Here is a 25,699-nt window from a genome sequence, read left to right as displayed (position 1 = left end):
AGAGAGAGAGAGAGAGAGAGAGAGAGAGAGAGAGAGAGAGAGAGAGAGAGAGAGAGAGAGAGAGAAAGAGAGAGAGAGAGAGAGAGAGAGAGGTAGGAGATACAGATCATATATTCCAATAGCAATTGAATCATGATGAACATATTCCCCTTCATATTTAATTTATACCCTTGCCCATAGTGAAAACTAAACCCCTTCACAATAATCCCTTACCTACAAGAGACAGTAGACATTTTACCCACATTAAAAAACATACATAACATCATTTATATAGCACTACTTCATGAAGATCAGAGCGCTCAAAGAGTGGACTACAGTAGTTCATACAGTAACTTTCTTCTCCCCTAAGGGTCTCTTCGTGTCTGAGCTGGCCGGTAAACCGGTACCAGCTATCTCTCGTCTGTCCACAAACCAGTACACTGGGGTAACCTACTGCTCGTCACAAAAGATGTACTGGGTTCTTTAAAGTGCACATGAGCCATTGTGTACACTGGGCCTACGATTTATAGTCTTTATCCGAGAAGACTTGCTCCACCTACAGAACCATAAGCGAGCGTGCCTTTCGAACCAGCACCGATATTATGGCTGTAGGTTGCAGGGCCCATGCCTTAACCGCTTGGCCATTTGACTTGCCAAAACAATGTGAAAAAAATGTTTGCCCAGCTTAAGAGTGAAAGCAGGCCTCTTCCTCATGGATACTTTAACGATAATGCAAAACATAATCCTTTACCATGAGGACCCCAGAGAGATTTTAGAAAATAGAAATATTGACATTTGGATGAAAAACAACTCACAGCAAAATCATCAAAATTATTGGCCCAGTAGTTCAACTGCTCATATGTACCACACTTACGCATTCTGAAAAAAAAAAAAAAATTAAAATAATTTAAAGTATAATCTTGAATGAAAAGCAATACACAGCAAAACCTAATCAAATTCAAAATTTATAGTTTCATCAGGTTTTTGTAAGAGCTTGTTCACAATATGTCCTTTTCATGGACTTTGTTCTACTTGGTGGTAGAACAAAGTCTTCTCAGATAGGGCTATAAATTGTAGGCCTATTGTACATAATTGGCTCCTGCGCACTTTAAAGAATGCAGTACATCTTTTCAGACTAGTAGAGATATACCCCAGTGTATTGGTTGCCCTTTCAGTGCACAGCATGAATGTTGATAGCAAAAATTTATCTAGTAGTAGCACAGATTTGAAGAATGAAATCAAGCTGATTTGGCTGATACCAGCACTACACAAATATACCCTACTATCATTATTATTACAAATAGCACCAACTCACACAGCCTGGTGAAATCATGTTGATAATAGCACAAAGCTTGCGTAAGTTAACATTAATCATTTTTAGATCAAACTAAATTAATTTATCATACTAATACAAGTCTCCCTCCAATTAAAGACCACTCACGGTCTTTAGCAGCATTGATCTGTAATTAGATCAATAAAGATAAAGACATTTGTTAATATGGTACCTCACAGAGGTGCTCTTTAATTGAAGGGATCTTTAATTGGAGGGGGTCTTTAATTAGAGGGTGACCTGCAGTTTCAAACTTGATAAAATTCCTTAAGTAAGTAAAATTAATATCCACTCTGTACCTTTCAGGATCTCGCTTTTCATAGGTAATTTTATCATAAAAAAGCTGGATTCCAAGAATGGCAAAGAAATAGTAGATAACCTAATGGACATAAACAAACAAAAATGAATAGTTACATTATATAATAGAATAGAATATTATATGCAACAGGAAAAAAAATCATAATTATTATGTTCCATAGTTTCAATATAAATTGTAGTTGTTTCATGAGCACTGGACCCCTTGTTGGGTAAGAAGCCAATCATTTCTTCAGGGACCACTGCCTTGAAAAACAATTTTAAAGTCCGAGTGTGTCAATAGCTCCAACTTTTGTGGGTCGAATGTGGGTGTCGACCCTATCAGGGGTATTGGACCTCTAGCCGGCGACGTGAAGAACTTGTCAGGGACCTTCGACACCATGTTTGCAAACCATCTGTTAAACCTTTGTTAGAAAGTACCAATTTTTGTGTTCACGCTGGTTGAATGTAAATAGCCCTTTCAACCCATATTTGCATGATGATGCTTATAAAATGCTAATAACACTATGTTCCATGATTTAAATTCAAATTGTAGTTAATTTAACAGTTGGCACTGCTACCTATGGGAAAGGTTATTATACATGCAGGTATATTCAAAAAATAATCTTAAGGAAGTATAATCACTAAAAAAGTACAATTGATCATTATCACCACTATAATATATTTGGAGTGGTGTACTGGTCAATAGATAATCATCATCTTTTTTGTAAGTATTTTAGTTCAAAAGTTCAAACATCTCTTTCTAAGAGAGTAATCTATATGTAGCAACTTATTCTTGAGAGTGTACAGTAGTAAAAAATTTCCACGGAAAAAATGGCCCTGGTAAAAATGGCCCCAAATAACAGGTAGGTAAAAATGGCCATCAATGGTAAAATTTAGTAATGAAACTGATTTTTTAAACAAATCTTCAAGCTATTTAAATGCTGCAAAATGGCCATTTTTACCGAGGCCATTTTTGCCTAGATTCGTATTTCAGACCTCGAGGTAAAACAAAAGAGGAGCAGTGATGGATTTGAACCAGTGACCAAAGAATTTCCATGGTTCTGCACATACACAGTAGCTACAACCAGTTTAGCAAACAGAGCTATGCTGCTCTCTCATACTACTACTACTTGAGTTTCTGTGAGTCATGAACCAGTAAGCCCTCAATGGGGATTCAAATTGCTGGTAAACGGAGCGGTAAAGCCGGTTCGACTCTGCTTCTGGTGAGTTCTGGACATTTACTGGTTTATTTTTTCTTATCTCGGTCTATTTTCTCAGACGCCTTGGGAATTTCTTTACAATGTATATGAGCACTATATAAATCTTATTTATTATCATTAAGAAAACAATTAGCAATTTTGGCATTCAAAAAGTATACAAACACTGCTGAAATACAAAATATTTCTAATGCTTTCATATTTATTTTAAAATATATTGATTTTATGATAGTTGATCTCGAAAAGCCATAAAAATATATCCACTCCCTAAACCTTATAGTTTAATAACAACACTTGAACCGAAAGAAAACTTTCACTCTTAAGTTCATATTTGAACTGCTTATTATTGTTTGTATGTACTCAAGAACAGGGAAATCCCCTAACAATATTTCTGCTCCTTAAGACTCATAAAGTTAAAAAGTTGATGCAGTATCACTTCCACTTTTGTAATGGGAGTGTTAACTGCTGTTTAATTAGAACAACATAAAATAATGTAGATACCAAACTAATTTAAATATCTAGGTTATCTATGCTTGCTTGTTTATAAACCAGTAGGGGGCAAAGGATTTCTTTCATGAGCACTGGACCCCTGGTTTGGCAAGAAGCCAATCATTTTGTGAAATACAATTTTACAGTCTGAGAGTGTCACTAGCTCCCACTTTTGTGGGTCGGAGGTGGGTGTCAACCCTGTCAGGTGTATTGGACCTCTAGCCGGCGACGTGAAGAACCTGTCAGGGACCTTTGACACATTTTTGTGTTCACGCTGTTTTGAATGCAAAGAGCCATTTCAACCCATATCTGCATGATGATGCTTATAAAATTCTAATAACGCTATGTTCCATGGTTTAAATTCAAATTGTAGTAAATTTAACATTTGACACTGTTACCTACAGAAAAGGTTATTATCATGCAGGTATATTAAAAAAATAATCTTAAGGAAGTATAGAAAAAATACATTAATTGATTGTAAGAACTATGTATATAATAATCTTGGTGTATTCTTCTTATTATTATTATTATAAATACTATTATTTCCTTCTCATCCAATAGCAAGTACACTTGCTACTTACAGGATGAAATTATGCTTTATAAACCTTAAAGTCTTATATTGAGGCGTTGGGAAGAGAAGTTGTTTTTAGTAGTGAGAAAATGTCCTGCTGTGACAGGAATTGAACCCAGAACCCTGGGATTAGAAGGCAAGCATCTTGCATCTCCACTCCATTTCTCATTATAAACTTACCACTAGAATTCCCGCAAAAGCTCTTAGGTTCTTGATCAGATCCACGGTAGTCCAGGCCACAATTGCCATAGGCTATTAAGAGAAAATACTCAACTGTAAATATTTTGAGCAGTAAGGTCTCACTGGCTACAACCAGGGGTCCTGTGCCTTATGGGGCAGGTTTTTTTTTGTCTGGGCCATAGGCCCAAACTTGGCTGAGTGGGCCCCTTATGGAGAAGAACGTGCTAAAAAAAACACATTCTAATACGCCCTTAAAATGTCAAAAACGCCAATGAAGATGGGGCTTTTCCCCTTACCCAACTGAGCCTTATGTGTCTCCAAGCCCAGAGGCTAGTAGAGCCCCAAGAAGCCTGTCAGGACAATGATGATTAAAGTGATAGAAAAATTTTTAAAAATTTACATTATAATTATCATTATTATTCTTAATCATAGATATTGCTAACTAGGTGACCATAGTAATGGTGAGTATAAACAGGGAACAGTGAATATATATATGTGTAAAAGCAAGAAGACAGATAAGGATGTGAAGGCATCCAACAAGGGACAGATACAACAATGAATAAGGAAACAGAAAGGCATTATGTAAGAAAATATTTACATCAGACACAGGATAAGTGCATCAGGTAAGAAAACAATACAAGGAAGGGGTAAATCATCAGGTAAAGATGAGAGAAGACATCAAATAAGTGACAGGTAAGGATTGGATGACGAAGGAGAAGGAAGTTAGAAAAGACTGATGAAATGGATGTGACATTAGGTACGAAAAGGCGCCCAACATTAGGTAAAAAGACATCAGGTAAAGCAATGGAAGGGCCAAAAAAAATATACTTTGAAAATTGCCCAGTGGTAAACCTGCCTAATGTCTGTCTCTACCTTCCTCCGCATTTACCTGATGTCCTTGCCCTTTAAGCCAAAAATTATCTATATGGTGTAAATCCATCATCATTCACATGAAAATTTTGAGAAGGGGGCGAATAAACAAGACAAGTTTATAACTATATGTGTACTCAGACAAAGCTAATGCCATGGTGCCCATGAACATTCTGTTTTGCCACTGATATTGGTATTTTATGTCTGTTGATTGATTGATTAATTGAATATTAATTAGTTAACTTACTTTAATATGTGTAATAATTCTAAAGAGTCGGACTAAAATCAGTAAATTTATTATGCGAGATAATACAAAGAGATCATAACTTTCACCCAGACTCCTGAAAAAAAAAAAAAAAGAGTTTGTTTTGATTTGCGCTGGACAAGATACAAACTATCTATTTTTCAAATTTTGGTCTTAAATGTACATCTATTCAAGATACTTACTCTGTAATGGCAAATGGTTTACCAATCGAAGATGCATATGCAACTTCTATTACCTGTAATAATAATCAAAAGTCTGTAATTTATCTATACATACGATAACTGTTCTATAAATGAAATATTGGAACATTTTTATGTATTACTCAAATCATGTAGAATTGAGTTTCCAATCTAATTAAGAAGTTTCTAATAATAGTACCTTGTCCTCTTATGCATTCTAGTTTCACATCAAAGTACAAGCAGTGTTTTGTACTATGCAAAAAAAAAAAGAAAATGAGTTTAAATTGAATGAAATTGATACTTACAAATAAAGAGATAACTACCGCAAAATCTGCTATGTTTAGTTTTGATGAGAAGTATTTACGCCAACCTAATATCCAGATCTTTAGTATCTGTTGAGTTCAGAAAGTTAGAAAAGAAATAGACAATCATTAAGCCATGTCCACACTATCAATTTCATGTGACATGCCTAAATATGGTCATGATGACATCACATCATGACCATATATAGGCACATCACAACTATATATATGCATAATATGGCCTAATGTAGACAAAAATGTGTTTATTGTACTTATTAAGTCAATTAACAACTATGCATGTTTTAAATTTTTGTTAATTTTTAATCCAAAAATTAACAATTACACTGTGAATCATTGTTTCATTCTGTCTGCAGAGAACAGTGTGTGAATGTTTCATTCAAATTGATAATAAATAAATAAACAAATTTTAATGGATTAGCAGAACTAAGTGAAATATATACAAACCAATTCCACAATATAATAAATGATGAAAAGAAAATTCATGGCAGCAATTAAGCCTGCTTTCTTTTCTTCTTTCTTTTCGAGTCCCATTTCAATCTGAAAAAAACCCCCAAAAAACCATGTATTATAATCAATAATAACATTCATTGTTTTATCTCAGTATATTAGGCCAACAACTAAAAGAAACAATATAATTAAGTTGTAAGATAAAAAAAAAGTCTATGTTCTTCACACAAATAACAAATGTGTTACAATAAAGCAAAAAAATCACTACAAAAAAATCCCCATAGTCACAACAAAAATGCAACAAACGTAAGTCTAAGTCTTAAAAAGCTATTTCAATGTTAACATATACAGTAATTACAGTAATTAGCAAGATCGTATCTGTTGTCTACTGCTATTATAGCAAAAGGTCCAGCAGTGCTATCCGCTGCGCGATGCTCTGTATGTAACTAGCCAGCTACACAGGCTAGGCCGCTGGAAGTCCCCCAGTGAGTTGAGAGACGTTGGCGGCGCTGTTTCAAAATAAATCCCATGAAATGGTCTATATAGCAATTGAATTGCACCTGAGTATGAAAATTAACAACATATTTATGATTGACATGGTAGATGCTTTGCACATTCATGAATTACTCATGAATAATTCACAAAGTTAAAAATACATAGAGAACAAAATGACAGTGCTTACTGTGATACAGATGACATTAATGACCGCTATAAAACTGCCAAAGTAGGTGAAATATCGATGTGAAATGCATGATTGCACTTTCCTCAGAAATGGACCTGTTTGCAGAAGTTACTTCTGTAAGATTGAATGAGCTTTTCTTAACACATTTAGTTCTATTTTGCTGTGCATAGTGATAGTGACTCACTTCTGTGAGACAATTGTTAATAAAGTAGTGAAAACATGCAAATAATAAGTTAAGTGCAGGAGACCGTCTTGATTTCCCAGAGCCTCCTGCGACTTGAGGAAGAATTTGGACCCCTGTCAATGTCTTGATTTCACAAGACAAAAAAGCATGTTAAGTTTTACCTTTTTAACTTTTAGGTTTTTGTCTAGAACGTCAAAAAGATGACAGAAGTCTATTGATGTTACAAAGCCTCCCATTTTATCATCAAGTTCCTGGAAGTAATTACACAAGATACAGGTGTTATTTTACAGTAAACATAAAAAATAATCATCAGTATCATTACAATATAATATAAAAATGTCAAAATCATAATATGACTATACAAGAATGGATTTTGAATGTAAGAATTCAAACAAGTATCCTCACAATCTGAAAAACTGTAAAATGATTATTAAAACATGGTATCAACATCCAATCATAAAAATATATTAATTAATAAAATACCAAAATCCTCATCAAGGATAAATTGTTCAATTACTAATAAATATGAAAGAAGTATTTAGTCATCATGAAATTGTCAAAAATTACATCATAAATATTATCCACCCATTAATAAAATTACAAATATTATTTGTTCTATACAGTGTAAAATTGTATGTGATTTTTCAATTTTGCTTATGGTATTTTATATACTGTATCGAGAGATGCCAAATAAACAAAAAAAATTATACAAACAAATACAAGTAAACATCATGGAAAGTAATAATAAATATCACCAACATGAAAACAATAATCATGGCAACCTTCAAAATCATTAAAACATTAATAGTCATCAAAGAATCATCTCCATAATAGTAATCTCAAAATAATAGTCACAGTTATTACCAAATATATTTTGGTGGTGAAGACAATATGAGGACTAGGACAGCCAGAGAGTGCTAAATGCCTTTTCTCCAGCAGAAGCATTAATTTGTGAGTTAGTAATAATAGAGCATTGCATTACCTACCCTTATTATGGCTGTTTTGAAAACTTTCTTCATTTTAACTTGTAAAATAACTGACTTGACCATGCTCACGGGAACAGTATTTCTGGTGAAAAAAGGGAAGTTTATCTATGTAAATATTCATGTATAGATGAGTGGTGAAGAAAATGCAAAAGTGCGGTTTGGCGTAGTGGTTGCAGTTCTGTTTCTCAACCTTCAGGTCAGTGGTTCAATCCCTCGCTGTGCATTTCGCTTGTGTCCTTGTGGAACTTTACCTACGGTTGTATCCCTCCACCCAGGAGGACAAGTGGGTAAATTGAAAACACAAAATGTGCTGATTACAGCTGCAACATTATGGAATTCTCCGCAGGGAGCTGAGTATGTGTTCCATATGTGCTTGATCCAATGACCGGGGGTAATAATGTGAGGCACTTACAGGCCTTGCTGGCATGAAGAAGTCTAACATACTATTAAGAATGACAGACTTAAAAGGTATGTGGTGAATATGGGGAAACCTAAAAAAAAAATAGTTTTCTAAAAATATATAAAGTATAAAATAAATTCTCAATGAGTTTTCAATAAGTTATAGATATTTTACTACCTAGTTCTTTAATGCATTACTACATCTCAGCAAAATACAGTACACATTTTCTGGGAGGTCCAGACCCCCATTCCAACAACCAATTTTCACTATGTGGCTACATCTATTCGTCTAGATCCGCCACTGTAACATTCACTAATATTATATATCAAAGTAAGATAAGCCTCTCACCTAATTTGTCTTACTGTAAATGATATTTTTCCTTGTCGTCTCATAATTTCAAATGCAGCGCGAATTCCTAATCTTCGTCGGAAGAAACTTGCCTGCATGGAACTCTACAATAAGAAAACAAAAGTCAATTTAACACATAATCTTAGGTGTGAAATGAATAAACTTAGGAAAATAGTTAGGAGGATGAATCATACAACTCAGAATTGATGTTGTTTGTCTACAAGTGAGATACTTACATAGATGAAATGATATACGCCAATTTCCTTTTAGAAACTTACATAAAAAATAATTTAATCGTCCGACTCAAACGTATATAATGCAACAATATTATGCAACAGGCCTTTCCTTTTGCTGTCAGGAAGTATACACTTACCATTAAGAGGTTAGTTCATTAAGAGGTTAGTTATTCACGAAATAGAGAGGAACTAATTATTAAGATTAATGAAAAGGCAGTAATTGTGGAGAAAAAATAACTAATAATGCCTTACTTGTAAATATCCACGGAACTGGTTGTATATAACAGCAGTAAGCATATTAAAGAAACAGTAAAGTCCTAAAAACAAACAAAAACAAAGAATGCCACCATGAATATTAATAAGTTCATCAATATTATACTATGTATTTTTTGCTCCGATGAGGAGCTCTAGAAACACTCGGCTGATTGATTAATAGATTTTTACTGCTGCCTCTATTATACTGCCCTCATGAGGCTGATTGATTAATAGTTAATTGATTAATAGATCTTTTTAGGTCTACTGCCTCTATTATACTGCCCTCATGAGGAGAGCTCTAGAAACACTCGGCTGATTGATTAATAGATCTTTTTTAGTTCTACTGCCTCTATTATACTGCCCTCATGAGGCTGATTGATTAATAGATCTTTTTTAGTTCTACTGCCTCTATTATACTGTCCTCATCGGAGCTTTCAAGTTCTACCTTAAATATCTGAGGGGCGACTATTGAAATTTATCGTTTACTGATTCCGCTTTACAGTAAAGGTTTGATTACACAAACTTTAAACATATAAACCAAACAAATCAAGTAAAATCAATAAGAACACATAAAGCAAAAAACAATTTTGATTATCACTTTAAAATAGATTCTGTGTTTGAAAAAATGCCTGTCTTCATTGGACTCTTCCAACTTCAGCAGAAAATGAATAAGGTATTTTGCTGATCATTTTTTTGTTTCTTTTTTTTAGCTTGTTTTGGATTTATTTGGTATAAACACCAAAGGTAACCCCGATAGTCTGAAAAATATTTATTTCCAGTAGGGTCCTTCTGGTAGTGAAGGGGCAGTTCATCTGGAGACAATCCCCTACACTTTTCCAAAAAATGTACTGCATTCTTTAACATGCACATGGGCCATAAATGCAACAGGACCAAACGTCTTAAACATCTAATCCGAAAGACGGTGCACTATCGTAACTTGTATTTTAACCATCCAGCTGAAACACAAGGGGAGCAGCAATGGAAATTAAAACTGGGACAAAGAGATCTCCATATTCAGTGCACACACAGTGGCTACTACCAGTTTAGGCGAATAAGCAAAACTTATTGACTTTGTAGGACCCTACAGTGTATTTTGTTATAAAGACTTCTTTCCAAATCTGATTGGTTGATTGATAATATTTGAACCATAAGGATGATAACGTTACAGGAGAACGTGTTTCACAACCAAATTGTTCTTGGAGAGGAGGAAGAGTTTAAAAAAATGAAAAGTTAATTACCAATTGAAAGAAAGATTATGAAGAACAATGCATACATCCTATTTTCAATATAAGCTGGCATCATAACTGCAAAGAGAATATTGTTATGTAGTTATTTACATAGTGAATTAACTGAAATGACATGACAGAAATATTTTCAATGAAACATAAGCACTAATTTGAGTTGAGTGTTTGGCCAAGAGGTATTGTTCTTACTTCCTGCACTGTAGACCCCGATTCAAACCCGGCCATCGGATTTTAATTAGAGTCAGATCGCTCTGCTCCTCAAATAAACCTCGCATTAGAGTTAGGCGGGATAAGGGACAATGTCTTTGTTAGTTGTTGGTACTGGCACTGCACTGTGGCAGGAAAATTTTTAAATTTAATCTTTAATCTAATTGTTAAGAGTACTGTATACTCAATAGGCTCCAATCTGGAATATGGAAAAAATTTTAAAAATTATTTTAGCTTTAGCCAAACCAAGGACAGCAATAATGAAATTGAATCGGGGAACTTAGTGATCTTTGTGGTTTAGCACACATGCAGTTATTACCAACAGTTTGGCCAACTGATGTAATCACGAGTGCCAGCCTGCTTTCCAATTACTAATATGCGCATGTGTATGCAAAATAACATCAGTGTTGAAACTATTTATATACTTCTTGGTATACTTAACATACATCTTTTTTTCTTTGAAAACAGTAAGTTGTTTTTGCTGATTTACAGACATTTTACCGCAAAAATCTTAAAATTGAATACCAGTGAAGTTAAGGGTAATGACAAATGAACAAAGCTAATACACTGTGCTTTACCTATATCTCATTTACTTAAGTGTTCCAAATAAATACATACAAATTAAAAACCATGATGATGATTTATTGCCTCTACGCCGAGTAGTCTTCTGACCTCTCCGCCTGGGCTGCTTTAGTAAGGTTTCGGACCAAATAAAAAACATACTTAAAAAAATAATGGAACAAATGAATATTTTGAATAATTATAGTAATTTATTCATACCATCGGGGTTGTTTGCTGTAGTTAGCAACACCAGTAAGCTCCTGTATCCTCTACCAATTGAACTAAAGAACTTATCTTCGTTGGTTTTATTACCGTTGTCGGTATCGGTTGAGTTGCCCACACTGGAAGATGATGTCTACAAAAAATAATATAATAATAGTAAGTTAGGGAATCGATGAGTAATTTAATTAAGATAAAACATGATATAAATATTCGTAAATTAAGTAAAGCAATATAAATAGAATACAACATAGTATCTTCTTCTTGCGTATGAACTGATATCTAGTTACTGTTATTAATTGAATGCAACAGTCGTAGGAGGGTCACTAACGAGCAGGTAACAGTATGACCCTCCCATTTATACTCCTGGGTGAAGAGAGGCAAATGTAAGTAAAGTGTCTTGCCAAAGGACACAAGCAGTGCGACAAGCGTAGGTCTGGAACTCCCGATCTCCCAACATCTGCTGATGGATATTTATTTATTAATTTATTTATTTACTCTTTCTTTAAACTGTAGGCACTTTATAAATTATTAAATTTGTCAATAAGTGCTATCTGTGTTATTATATGAGGCTTGCCATACCAAAACCAGTAAATAAATATTGACTTTTCAATATATTCTTATTATCCATATTGTAAGCTTTAAAATTATTGGTTATTTATAGCAATTGACTAACAATTGCTAAAGTTATGAATAAAATATTATGGCTTCTCTATACTATCATATACATTACTGCCATATTCTTATACTAATTGCTCAGTTATTAGTTAGTAATTAGCGACAGTGTGTTGGTTTTGGAATGGCAAGCCAATTTCTATACAGAAATGTTTTATTATTAGTAGTAGTATGTACCTTATAAACTGACTAAATGTGTAATCAACCCATCAGATTGATTTTGGTTAATGAATTGATTGACTAATTGATTTATTGATTAAAATCACTAAAATTAATCATGTATATTTAGCTCAGGTACCGCAAAATTAAAAGTAATTAAAGTTAATCCAGGTTTCCATAAAACCACTACATACTATCGCTGACAATGGTTTGTAGAATCGGACAGCCTTCCCAATTGCATCAGGGACAGCTATGCAGTGCAATGATTGCAGTTCAAACACTGTAGCGACAGTGTAGCTATTGTATGTACTGTAAAAAGGATCATTACCTGTGCAGAGAATATGATAATGCCAACCATGGTAAAGAAGTATAAATGTAGCACCACTAACAAAATAACACTGAAAAAAAGAAACAATTTAAAAGAAACATTCTTGTAAATACAGAACCATTAGAAAAATATTGCTGGAAAAACCACCAAAAGAATGAATTTACTATGACAAAACAATTAATAATTAATTTAATTATTAAGTTGAGTTTCTGAATTAACAAAAATTAACTTTAAATATCAAATCAAATACAAAGTAGAACCACTATTGTAATAATAGAAAATTCAACTATTGTGTATTTTAGTTTCATATAATGACAATCAGAAATTATCAAATTAGTTTCATGTTTTACTGAATTTATTTTAATTATATATCAGTAACGAATGTAGATCAACTTCAGCTGGAAAAAAAATAATAATCTCATGTGAAATTAGACTCATTGCAAACGAATAAAACATGAAATCCGATAATTTCTGGGAAACAAACCTAAAAACTTCTGGCAAAGTCCTTTTTATACTCCTCACGGTCTTCTTCATAAGAGATGAATTTTGAAGGAGAAAAAATGGTCTTAATAGACGCCTGAAACGGATGATCTATGTAAAAAAAAAAATTATAAAAGAATCCATAGTGCTAGAGATCAAAATTAAAATTTCCTTGACAATTACAATTGACAACCACAGACAGAAACAAGAAAAGAGATAGAAACATTATATATATATACAAATAAAGCAGTCATTTAATAATAATAATAATAATAACAACAATAATAATAATAATCATAATAAAATGTATTTGTTTTAATCGATCACATATCCCTCTAAGCACTTTACATAAATCCTAAACTAGGGTGGAAAACTAGACACCAACCCGGTATTTATGAGTCAAGGTATTTAGGACAATTTGTTTGGTTTAAAAACATAAACAAAACTAGAAGTAACAATTATCCTTTCTTTGATAAAGAACTGCTAAATTATTATTCATTTCATCATCTTTTCTTTAGACTACTCATTTGAATTCTAACAAAAAACACAATATGCCCTTGCAAGAATATTTTTCATCACTACATTTTCTAGATTTGTGTATTCAAGGTTGTTACAATATAATAGGTATGACATAATTGGGGATAATTGTAAGTATATAAATGATATTCATGTTTCTGGCTACTGATTACTTATAGAGAAATCTGTGACACCATCAATTCAGCTTATTGCCGCCACCATGGTGGTTATGTATTCACCGCAATCTGTCTGTCTATTAGAAAGATTATGCAAAAACTAAGGAATGGATAAACATCAAATTTAGTGGAATGTTACATATAATCTAAGAAAGAGATGATTAAATTTTTGGAAGAAAAGTCAAAGGACAACTTTAAGGAAATTAAATTTTTTACCCTCGAGCATAAAATAATGGAATTGCCCATACTCATCCTACATATTTTTTGGTGTCTAGGCACAGGGTATACACTCTATGGAGTGACTACTCTTGTCTTGTTTCTGTATCAGAGACCCTATTTTCTCTATCGAAGTATCTATATACAATTACCTCGTTACAAGCAGTGTGGACAGAAACAATCCAATCAATTAAGGATGCTACAATCACTAAGACATATGCAAACAACCACTTCTGCTTCATAAACTGCTTGTTGCCAATCAGGTATGCCTACAAATATATAACAGAAAACAAAATAGGTTAAAAGAATTAAGTTTTTTTGTCAATTAGGCCAAAGAAAAGGACCCCACACATTTGAGATGTTGGGTCATCAGCCTTGGGCAAAAAAAACATTTTTTTTGCCTTATAACCCATGTTTTACTAAAATAGTGAAATTGTAGCACCAACAAAATACATTAAAACCTCAAAAAGTAGCCCATGAGTCTCTTTTATTTCAGACTCTTGAACTTCATTTCAAGATGAGCTATTTTTAAGGGCAGCCTCTAATACTATTTTATGTCTTGGTTTATCATTACAGCAAGGAAATTGGTACAATAATAAACTAACACTAACTATTACACCAAGGAAACTGAAATCATTAACTTTTATGCTTTGATTTCAAGTTGACTGATATGAAATATGGTACTTTGAATTTGGGTATTTTTAGCACTAATCTATTTAACAAATTTACTGTTTTATCAATCTGTCATTACTTGTGCAATAGCCTGGTTAAATATCACATTAATAAAAGCCAGTAAAATAAGTGATGCAACTGTTAAGACAAGGATTCCATGGGGAAAAAAAGTTTAAAAATAGCTGAAACATATCACCTGCTAAATTGTTGTGTTGCATTTAGCCAAACAAGAGGAAATCTCATCTCAATATGAATATAAGAAAGACTTGGTTAACTGCTCAGCTCAGGAGTATAGGTCTTGTTTTGGATTTTAGATTTAATATACCTTTTTCCGGAAATAAGTTTTAATTATTTTCCATATAGTTGGAACGAAATCCTTATTGAAATTGAGGCCGTGCAATTAAAGGCCAACTCAGACAGCGTCGTACGACACAGCCTGACATGATTCATCATCAAGGAACAGTCTTAAACCGTCGGGAGAAATATAATACAGCTAGCAGTTGAAATATCAAGATTCAGATTTATTTTGTTTGACCAATGATTATATAGAAATATTAGTGGCTAAACTTGAAACATGAAAACATGTATAATGGCTATAAATATATTTAGGCCTATTTTTACCTTCATCCAAATATCTGCAACAAAAATAAGGAGACAGACAAGTTCAATGCTTTCTGTCAAGCCACATGGCGCTTCAATACGTTCCTTTCTGTACCTAGGATCAGAACTCCAGCCTGTCGTTAGGGATGATGGGAACTCAAAAAATGCCAATAGAAGAATGACACATATAGCTGAACTAATAATCCTAGAAAATATAAAAAATAACAACAAAAATATAATAATTAATAATAATGATTATGCTACTAAGCTCCCAACAGATACAAACATCACATAAAGTAGGAGAGGTTTGATGCAGCGGTTCAGCTTCTTAACCTTGAGGTGTCAGGTTCAATCCCTTGCTGTGCATTTCGTTTTGTGTCCTTAGGCACAGTACTTCACCTACGGTTGTCTCTCTCCGCCCAGGAATACAGTACAAGTGGGTACCTGGTAGGTTCAAACACAAAAATGCACTGATTACCTGCAACAATGTGGAATTCTCCCAAGGGACCTCAGTATGTGTTCCATATGTGCTTGATCCAATGACCAGGGGTAATAATCAATACCGTAGCCAGCTATTGGGACAGTCCTACACAATTTTTCTAATGGGTCCACAAAGAATGGGTCCACATTTTTAAAAATGGGTCCAAATTATGTAATTTTATGCATAAAATGAGTCTACTTTTTGAAAAATGGGTCCAGTTTTCTCATATTTAGCCTAAAATGGGAAGAATTTTAAGAAAATGGGACCAGATTTTTAATATTTTTGCATAAAATAGGTCAACTTTTAAGAAAATGGGTCCACACTATTTGAATTTACGCCTATAAAGTGGGTCCTCTCTGATATTATCCTGCACTGTTTGAAAAATCTGGGCTACGGTATTGGTAATATTGCTAAGCGCATAGAGGTCTCTACAATATGCAATTAAAATATAACAAAGGTTTAGATGAACTATTTACTCCTTAGCAATCAAATATAAAAGTTTAAAATTATGATTATGCAAGGATGAAAAAATTTGGATTTGGATCATTTTTAATTAAAGGGATTTCTGATAGAATATGTAAAATTGTAATTGAGTTACAATAACACGGTTACAAATTGAAAGGCAGGACAATACAATTCCCAATCACTCTGAACTAAAATCAACTTGATCCTAACCAATTCAACCGAAAACTACGTTTGACGTACCAAAACCAACTCGAACCTTAATCAACTCGACTAAATAAAACCCCCAACGCTTACCAAAACCAACTCGACCCAATAAATCAAAGACCAACTTGCAACAAAACATAACACACAAAAAACAACATTTTAAAATATATTACTGTTGGTTGACTTAGTTTGGTTCGAGATGGAATACAGTCAGAAATTGGTTTTAGGATTTGGTTTGAGTTGGTGTTTGGCTCAAGTTGAGTATGGTACGAGGTCGAGCTGGCTTGTTTACAGTATAGGTTACTGGACAACAGAAAATATTAGCCCTAATTCCCATGCTTACCATTGTACAATTGGCGAATAATATAATCGGTAGTACCAAAGTGATTTGATATCAACTTTATGGTAAATACTTCTAAATTGGACAGCATCTTCGACAAACACAACTGCCTGTAAAAGTGCCTCAGGTTCTATTAGATGAAAGAAAGAATATCAATGCATGATACTGACAAAATGAAAAGTAGAAAAAATAATTCATATATTATGTATGTTATTATAAGCTAGGCACTGAGGACAAGGTGGCAGGTCTACCAGGTCTATGGCTGGCCTCAATTTGAATCAAACACTGACTACAAAAACCACTTCTGATTATGAACTCAAATGGTTACATTTCATATGGTACAAAAGTGTTGTATTTAGATTGCATTAGATTGATTAAGTAAGTGATGACAAACAACCCAAGCCAGTGGTGCTTAACCAACAGATATAAGATTTTGCAATGGAGTTACAAATGTTTAGATAACATGAGGACAAGAATTTAGCCTCAAAGCTTATCTTAGGGCAAATAGAAAAATTTATTAGATTATCACTCCCATTTGCATCAAAAATTTTGGAAATATTGATGCGGGAATAATTTTATTTTTTTCAAATTTATTTATTTAATTCATTTTTTTGCCACATCATTTTAACTGCGTAAAAACAACTTTGCAAAAAACAAATGCTCACAAAATATAAAGGAATTGGCTCCAAATTCGGCAGACTTAAAACTCTTCCAATTGATTAGATCAGACATTGGGATTGCTGTAAAATGCAAAGCCCATTCTTTAAACTTGTTGTTTACTGTCGATAAAAATAAACAGCTCGCTAACTGCGGCTAAAAGTAGACAACACCGCGGTCCGTCCCTAAAGAGACCCTCCCGGTGGGCTGATCGGATCATTAATTCACAGCGTGAATACTCGCGGTGTTCCACACCTGCGGCTAAAAATAGGCAACACCGCAGTCCATCCCTAGAGATCCGCCCAGTGATCGGATCGTTGATTCACAGCATAAGACTCACACAGGAACTCTTGCTGCTAAAAATAACTTTTTATATCATGCATTACAAGTAAGCGGTCTTCCTTGTGATGGGTGTGTTTGTTTGGATTGGTTGTTGTTGGGCGAAAACTAACCTATGACATTAAGAAAGAAAGTTTAGGCAAAGGCTGGCCTAGCTCGAAGTAAACACCAAAGCCTAGGTGCCTATTCCTAATAACTATAATTTGTTCCCTTCTCTTTGATGCTCGAGTAATGTCTGAATTTTTCCACTGGAATATAGGCCTATGCCTAGTTTTGGATAAGCCATTGAATCACAGGGAATCTCTGGGTATAATCCCATCCCCCACCCCCACCAAAAAAAAAACACAAAAAAAACACACAAAAAAAAAAACCTCCCGCCCTCATCAATTTTTTTAAAAAAAGAGAGTGATATCTAATGATTTCTTTTATGTGCCCTTATTTCAGTTGGTTAAGTACCACTGACTTGGGTTGTTTGTCATCACTTCAAGATGTCTACCAATTCGTGGAAAAGGTGTATTGGAAACATGGCATCTGATGAAACAGTTCGTAACAGAGAGGCCCTGCAAAGGTGCGTCCTTTCCCCTGTATTGTGCAGTATTTAAATACTAATGATTTCAAGGTTAATTTTGATGACTGCTGCTTAATCAAGTATGCTGATGACTGTGTCATCATTGGGTCCATTAAGATAAATAATGAGCTAAATTACAGTCTATTGTCAAATTTTTCACATGGTGTAGCCCACCCACCCATATGATTTTCTTAAGGAATGTGTTTTTTATTATCTATTTATTCATCTTTTTATATTTCTGAATTGCAATGTTTTTGACTATCGGATCAATCAACATTAATTGCATTTTTACCATGTTGTTGAAAATGACAATAAAGGAGTATCATAGTATAGTATTTATTCGTTCATACAATCATCTTTAACATATTATTTATTTGTTTAATATTCTACAATACTTATTATCAGGGAGAGAGATTCAGCAAAGGAGGAATTAAATTCAGATTAATTATTCTTTGTTGAAAGAAAATCAGTTCTTCACTAGTAAAGGAAACTTACAATTCAATTAAAATACTTTTGGCAGCTTAAAGTTCAAAAACAGTTCAGCAGAATCATGGATGCACATTTTTAGGTCTAATTAATAAGCTATAGGGCTCTAGCTAGAATAGACCTTAGGGCAAATAGAAAAATTTATTAGATTATCACTCCCACCTTCGTCAAAATTTCGGGAAATATTGATGCAGGAATAAAAAAAATATTTTTTTGCCGCATCAATAATATATTAACAGCATAAAAATAACAATGCAATTTTGTGACTTCAAATACATTTTCTCTAAAAACTATTAAATTATTGTAAGCCAGTTTTTATACAATATTTACTATTACAGGCCAAATATAAGCAGTCCCTCCCTTATCGATAAAAACAAAAGCGAAATAATCTATTGTTCCGTTTTTAAAAAAAAACAAAAAAAAACCGCTCTCCCTCATCAATTTAAAAAAAAAAAGTGTGATAATCTAATGATTTTCTCTATGTGCCCTTAGGTATGCTCGAGCGTCTTCGATCCGCAGACCTTCGATATTGAACTCTTCGATTTCTAGGCAAGCTTAGGTTTACGAAGGATCACATACATTCAAAAGCATACAAAGCACATTGAACGTGTAGGAGCATGTAAGGTGTTTGATTGGGAGATCTGGGGTTCGAGACCGATGCTCGTCGCATTGCTTGTGTCCGTGGGCAAGGCACTTTACTTATGTTAATTGCCTATCTCCACCCAGGAGTATAAGTGGGTAAGTAACTGGTAGGATGGTATGGCATTGAATATATGGGTTGTGCATGTTCAAGCAGCAATGAGCAGGGATACTCCCCAGGGAGCAGAGAAAAAAAACTAAAATTTAAAACTAGTTTTTATACAATATTTACTATTACACACGACCAAATATAAACAGCCCCTCCCTAATCGATAAAAACAAAAGCGAAATAATCTATTGTTCCGATTTTTAAAAAAACAAAAAAAACACCCTCCCTCATCAATTTTTTTTTTTAAAAAGAGTGATCTAATAATTTTTCTATGTGCTCTTAAACTAGGACTCTAGGCTACCTAGCCTAGGCCTATCATATGTATTTTTCATTTAAATTTTGACTGAATAAAGAATGAATAGAATAAGCGTAAACATTTCCCACGGCACTTCGAAGCCCACGCTACGCAGTACAAGGACGAACAACACACCCACAAACCACAATAAATGCAGGATGTACGCCTACATCAACCAGTCTAGACTAACTAGAGCCTCCTCTCTAGGCCTAGAGTAACTACTGCTAGGCTAGCCTCTGCTCTGTAGACTGTAGTACATTACTTACTGCAGTTTTCGCTACTCAAGTCGTCTCTACCAGATAACAATTCGTGTTCAAACTCTGCCGATGAATACATGCTATTTGTCAGAATGTTGTATGCAGCACCTGTGGAATCTTCGGACGTCATTTTGCCTATTAAGTTCCTTCCTTTTACAACATTATCTGCACTGGTGACTTTTTATCAAAACTTTAAACTGCCACTATCTGTTGAACCCTCTTTGTTGAACCATACCACAAAATGTTTTGATTCATGGATACATGATTGCGCATGACATCGCACGACCTGACGACACACTCTCTCAAAACCAACATCAAGCAGAGCCGTAGATAAGATATCTACGGCTCTGACATCAAGCAGAATATACTGCCCTCTATTTTTGTAAGAAAATGTCGGCCTCACGTTGTTTTCATAAACATTTATCAAATTTGTCTTTCTTTGATGTCTGTCGGAAACTAAATGCTCAAAAATGCCAACAACTAAGGCAATGCCACTATGGATCACTAGTTTCAACTTCTCTACCTGATGTACAATCTGAAATTGACCGTAAGTCAATTGTTTTCGTTTAGAAATTCTAGGCCAGGCCGGTGCATTGCCTCACTCCTTCCCACTCTCTGTTGAGACTGTGTGCGTGAGAAGCCTTCACTTCTCCTTGGCTCTACTGTCAATTTCGCTGTATGATTGCCTAGCCTAGGCGTAGGCCGTAGAATTGGATTTTTAAGGTTTTACATATGAAACTAATTAATTTTGTAGTAAATTTCACAGAGGAGCTGTTTTAGGTGAATCACAAGAATAAATATATGATGATAGGCTAATGAACTGATGTATAAATTTAAAAAACAGTGTTCTAATCTATAATCTATAAATGGCAATTTGCCAATTTTCAATTTAATATAATTTCTGTTAATAATTCTAGTGTGTGTTTATTAATATTTATTTAAGTAGTGAATCCTTAATAAATGCAATTTGTATTCTTACTTTTTCTATTTGTAGGTAAACCTACTGGACCGTGTCCCACACACACATAGCCTATCTTTTATTATTGCAAATTCCAATCGCTTAAAAAATCGGAAAATTGTTGTATATCTCCCAAAAAATACATTATGTTGAATCATGAGCTAATAATAATTTGGCATGTAAAATAAGTTTGACTTGAAAATTATTCGAGTTAGGCAAAGGCAACTTAGGCTAGTTTAACTGTACTACTATTTTTAGGACCTGGCTCGAGCTACAGTAGTATCGTAAAACTCCCCCATTAATTTCCTATGTACATTTACTATAGTATGTCTTTGTTTGAGGAGATGACATTTCGTAAGCCAAATTTTTCGAATATCTCTGCTGCGGACATTTCGTAACTCTGTAGCAGTCTGGGCTACAAAGTGTCTGCCACCCATATTTGAGGGTGCCAGACAAAACTAAAGATAGGAATTTATGACCTTCTCACTATACTTGGACTTGTTCCTTGGACTTTGTAACCTATCATTAAAATCAAATAATACAAAATAATATTTTGGATTAATTTCTGATTTTATCTGAAATCCCCATGTGCAAGGATTTTGTGGTAATATGATTGGTGTTGATAAGCCTAGCCTCAACCAAAGCAGATCTTATAACTAAGTTAATTGGATCCATTTCGCTAATTACAAAGCTAAAGAAAATATATATAAACTTAATTTATTCAGAAATACCTAAATTGTTTTGACATCTACAGTGTGCTAGATTTTTCACTACAAGCTAAAATATTTATTTTGTCTACCATGGATTTTGTTTAATTGTAATGTATTTAAAATTTGAATAATTTAATAAAATTGCTGAGGTATATGCAAATGAATGCTCAGAATTAATGTATTAGTGTTTAATATTTTTAAAAAAATGTTGTTATGTTTATTCAAACAAGTTTGATTGTTGTAATATTAGGTTCTTCACACCACTCTCAAAGAGGTAAGGCAATGAGGGCATTGGATTTGCGTCTACGTAGAAAGCAACCGGTAAGTTTTCAACCTTTTTTAAACAATAATTTTAACATTAAAAATACTGTATTTTAATTAATAATGGATATTTTAATGGTAATGTGATGATAGAAATAATGTTGATAAAGATAATATAAATGATAGAAACAATAGTAAATAAAATAATAATAATAATAAACAATAGTAAATAAAATAATAATAATAAAGTCAGGCTCATTTTTGATATGTTGTAGAACTGATTTTTCTAAGACAGAAAAAAGTTGTTTGACAAAAAACTGGGGAACGGTGAATGAGATACAGATTTTTTAATATTTAAAAACTAGGGGAATAAGGTGTAAAAATGGACAGTTATGCCCCTTTTTCCCCCAGAAAAATCAGTTCTACAACTTATCAACAATTTTTTTTCCTCCGGAGCCTGACTTTAATAATAATAAATACATTTCATATTAATTATACTATTAATCCATTGAAATTGAAGTTACCGCCACCTCGAGAGTTGAAGATGCATGAGGATCAGGACTGGTCAGACGTGTACCCTACAGCAGCTTCTTTCAAGTGGTCCGCAGTGCCTCTTCCAATAAGAATGGGTTATCCTGTAAAAAGAGGCATACCACCACACAAATATGGCAATGCTGAACTTCTCAAGGTATGTGAAAAGTAGTGTAGTGGATCTACAGTAGATATACAGTATAGTGCAATATACCATTTGTGCTTATTTTATCCTAACATAAGGTTGACATAATATGTCTTGTTACACTTTATAATTGGCCATTGTCTGGAATAACCTAAACCTCAATATGAGAATGGCTCAAATGTTCAAACTTTTAAAAAACTATTAACAAATAATTGAAAGTTACTTGCATAAGATAATACAGTAATTGTTTTATTTTGGTTTCTTTTACTTCTTGTTTGTCTTGTAATTGTTTTTGTAATTTAAATTTTGTTATTATGTACTTCAGAAACGGCCTTGTGAAAAAAACATTTAATTTGTGATCAAGTTTTCCGTTTTCAAATAAAGTCATTATTATTATTATTATTATTATTCACCATTTTTCTGATTAAAAAAATATGGAAAAGATAAATTAAAAAGATGAAATTTAAAGTGTTAACCTATTCATTATTAGCATTTTGCTACTTCTATTTAGGTCTAAAGATATGAGTTGCGCAACAGCCCAATGTCAATGACTATCCATTCAGTAATTCCTGTGAGCTCTTTCGTGTGTGTTGGGGGGGGGGGGTCGAAGCCCTGGGCTGACAACAAAAAGCAGAATTGAGCTTTTCTTACTACTACTCAGTACAGTAGAGCCTTGGCAAGTTTGTAAATGGTCAAAATAAATGATATATGATATTATATGATAGGAACCACAGTCAAAACATGTTGTTGTCATTTTGTTATAAAAATAGAATTGTTCTAGATGACTTGAATATTAAATATTTGATTCTTTATCATTTCAGGTGTCCTCTGCGGAAACAAAACTATGATTATGCTATGTATTTGCTTACAGTATTATTCCATGAGTCATGGGTAAGTAAATTTTATTGAACAACACTGTTTACTGTTTTAAAAAAATACAACCCTTTGTACATAGCATTCCCAATGTCTCCCTATCCATACTTGTCTTGTTGTTTTTCTTACCTGTCCCCATGTGGTCTCCTGTCCCCCATGCCATCTTTCTTACCCACCTTGTCTCTCAGTTTCTTTCTTTTCCACTTCATGGTCTCATTTTTGCTGGTCGTCTCCTTTTTTATGTGGTCTTCTTTCGCCATGTGTAGTGGTGGTGCCAAAGCTTCCTGATGAGCGTGCAAGGTTACTGACAGGGCATCCATAACCTATTTTAAGAATAGGCACCTTTAGATGCCTTGAAATTACATTCACACTATAAAAATGCTTTGCAAAGCAGTATTCCCAAATAAAATAATAGGCTTCTTCCTTGATGGGTGTACCAGGTTTCTTGAGCTCCAAACCCCTGCTGGCACTGCCACTGGCTATGTGGTCTCCCTTCACCACACCTCTTCCCCACCTTGACTCTTCCCAAACTTGTCTCCCTTTTAACTATTCTTACCTGCCTTGTCTACATTCACCATCAATATAAATGTTTAATTTAATATTCACCATACTCTATCCAAGCCTAGAATGAATTTAGCGCCTTGAGCACTACTGCAGTGGATTTGTGCGCTTTATAAATCTTATTATTATTATTATTATTGACTTATTGATTGATTTGCAGGTAACAGAGCCATGGGAGAGTGACATCACACCTGATGATATGGAAGAGTATGTTTGGGATTTGCAACCTTCAAAAAATAAAATCCTGCAGACACTAGCTAGGAATAATAGACAGGTACTTACATTTTCATAATTATATATATATGACACATGATCTTTCAGACTTAGTTTCGATATAGACAGGTATAAAATCATCATTCAGGTAAGTTTTAGTCTCTATGATGTGTTGTATGTCTGTGGATTACATTTACTTGCATATAAGATTTATATGCCCACATATTTTGTGCTTATACCAAAATCTTGCAAATTGAATATTGTCTTTTATTTGATGATGAATATGTATTTTGATTCAATATTTTAGGGAGAACTACACACTGAGATTTCAGAAGCAGAAGAGCATGAATTATTAAAGACTGATGGCATACAGGAGTACAAAATGGCAGTTGAAGCAATGATGAATACTGGAGAAGGTGAAGACACATTAAATGCGTACAAGAAAGCCGTCCTAAAGCTAGTACACTCTGATCTTGAGTCAACACCAGGCTTCACTAGCGAGCCCCGTAATATGGATAATAATGAAATGAGTTCTGAAAACACCAGTAGCAGTTCGGACAATGAAAGTGGTAGTAGCAGCAGTTCCGATAGTGATGATGATAAACAGTGAACAGTCACTACCTTGTCATCAACATTTTCTTCCAATGATGCCAATGCTACGATCAAACTAATGAACTGAATTTTCAAAAGTTTTAACTAACAAGCTAATTTAAAGAGACTTCATGGAACACTTGTAAACTCTCTGTAATAGTCCTATTTTTATTTCCCAGTAGCTGCAGTACAGTGTAACACTTCACCGTATGACGGTCATACAACCGTCACCCGACGAATCCAACTTCCCTCCTTGTGAGCTTTAGAATATGCGACGCCGCATTCTGATTGTTGGGGGAAGTCTGAACGAATCATTAAAAATGATGCATTGCATTGTATCGAGACTGTAGGCAACAGTAATGGAGGATCACCTATCTTGCAGATTGCTGGAATACTGTACAGCAGCTTGTTGAAATAAAGTGTAATGATAATACGGTATCAAACTGTTCATAGATCGCTGCAATACAGTGTCTAGTCGCAATAAAAGTCACATCTATAATGGCATGCCTGTTTTGGATATTATATGCTCTTCTGTACTCGTTCATGCACTCTACTCCAAATCGCTGAAAACACAAAAAATAGACTTGTAACTGGGTTATGAAACCTCATGTAATTATTAGGACAGGTACAAGCAGTGGTGGCACCAGCAGGGGGTCAAAAACGACATTTTTGGGCCATACTGAACAATAAAAACAGTGATTTTTCTTTATTCCGGTAGCATAATC

The 25,699-nt window shown here is 33.9% G+C and overlaps 2 protein-coding genes across 2 annotated transcripts in view; one reads left to right on the top strand and one right to left on the bottom strand.

Annotated features, from left to right (window-relative positions):
- Window positions 1-20,293, bottom strand: part of LOC117107289 (two pore calcium channel protein 2-like) — a gene marked incomplete in the record, with an annotated part of 23,467 nt that extends 3,174 nt beyond the window's left edge. The window contains 20 exon segments of the mRNA XM_033248920.1: window positions 795-858; window positions 1,609-1,688; window positions 4,064-4,135; window positions 5,181-5,274; window positions 5,381-5,433; window positions 5,683-5,769; window positions 6,145-6,237; window positions 6,830-6,924; window positions 7,153-7,264; window positions 8,000-8,081; window positions 8,748-8,851; window positions 9,236-9,300; window positions 10,477-10,542; window positions 11,470-11,605; window positions 12,632-12,701; window positions 13,116-13,222; window positions 14,172-14,288; window positions 15,313-15,496; window positions 16,785-16,911; window positions 20,141-20,293. Of these exon segments, the coding sequence (XP_033104811.1) occupies window positions 795-858; window positions 1,609-1,688; window positions 4,064-4,135; window positions 5,181-5,274; window positions 5,381-5,433; window positions 5,683-5,769; window positions 6,145-6,237; window positions 6,830-6,924; window positions 7,153-7,264; window positions 8,000-8,081; window positions 8,748-8,851; window positions 9,236-9,300; window positions 10,477-10,542; window positions 11,470-11,605; window positions 12,632-12,701; window positions 13,116-13,222; window positions 14,172-14,288; window positions 15,313-15,496; window positions 16,785-16,911; window positions 20,141-20,261 (1,929 nt within the window).
- Window positions 20,294-20,390: 97 nt separating this feature from the next.
- On the top strand, window positions 20,391-25,478 carry LOC117107288 (28S ribosomal protein S35, mitochondrial-like). Its single transcript, XM_033248919.1, has 6 exons — window positions 20,391-20,678; window positions 22,050-22,120; window positions 22,581-22,759; window positions 23,462-23,627; window positions 24,331-24,444; window positions 24,691-25,478. The coding sequence occupies exons 1-6, from the start codon at window positions 20,522-20,524 to the stop codon at window positions 24,991-24,993; spliced, it is 990 nt and encodes a 329-aa protein (XP_033104810.1). The 5' UTR covers window positions 20,391-20,521; the 3' UTR covers window positions 24,994-25,478.
- The last annotated feature ends 221 nt before the right edge of the window (window positions 25,479-25,699 follow it).

Source organism: Anneissia japonica, unplaced genomic scaffold, assembly GCF_011630105.1.
Source record: "Anneissia japonica isolate Jap-2015-1 unplaced genomic scaffold, ASM1163010v1 scaffold211_len1577895_cov191, whole genome shotgun sequence".
Classification (NCBI taxonomy): domain Eukaryota; kingdom Metazoa; phylum Echinodermata; class Crinoidea; order Comatulida; family Comatulidae; genus Anneissia; species Anneissia japonica.
This window is presented reverse-complemented; position numbering and strand designations above follow the sequence as displayed.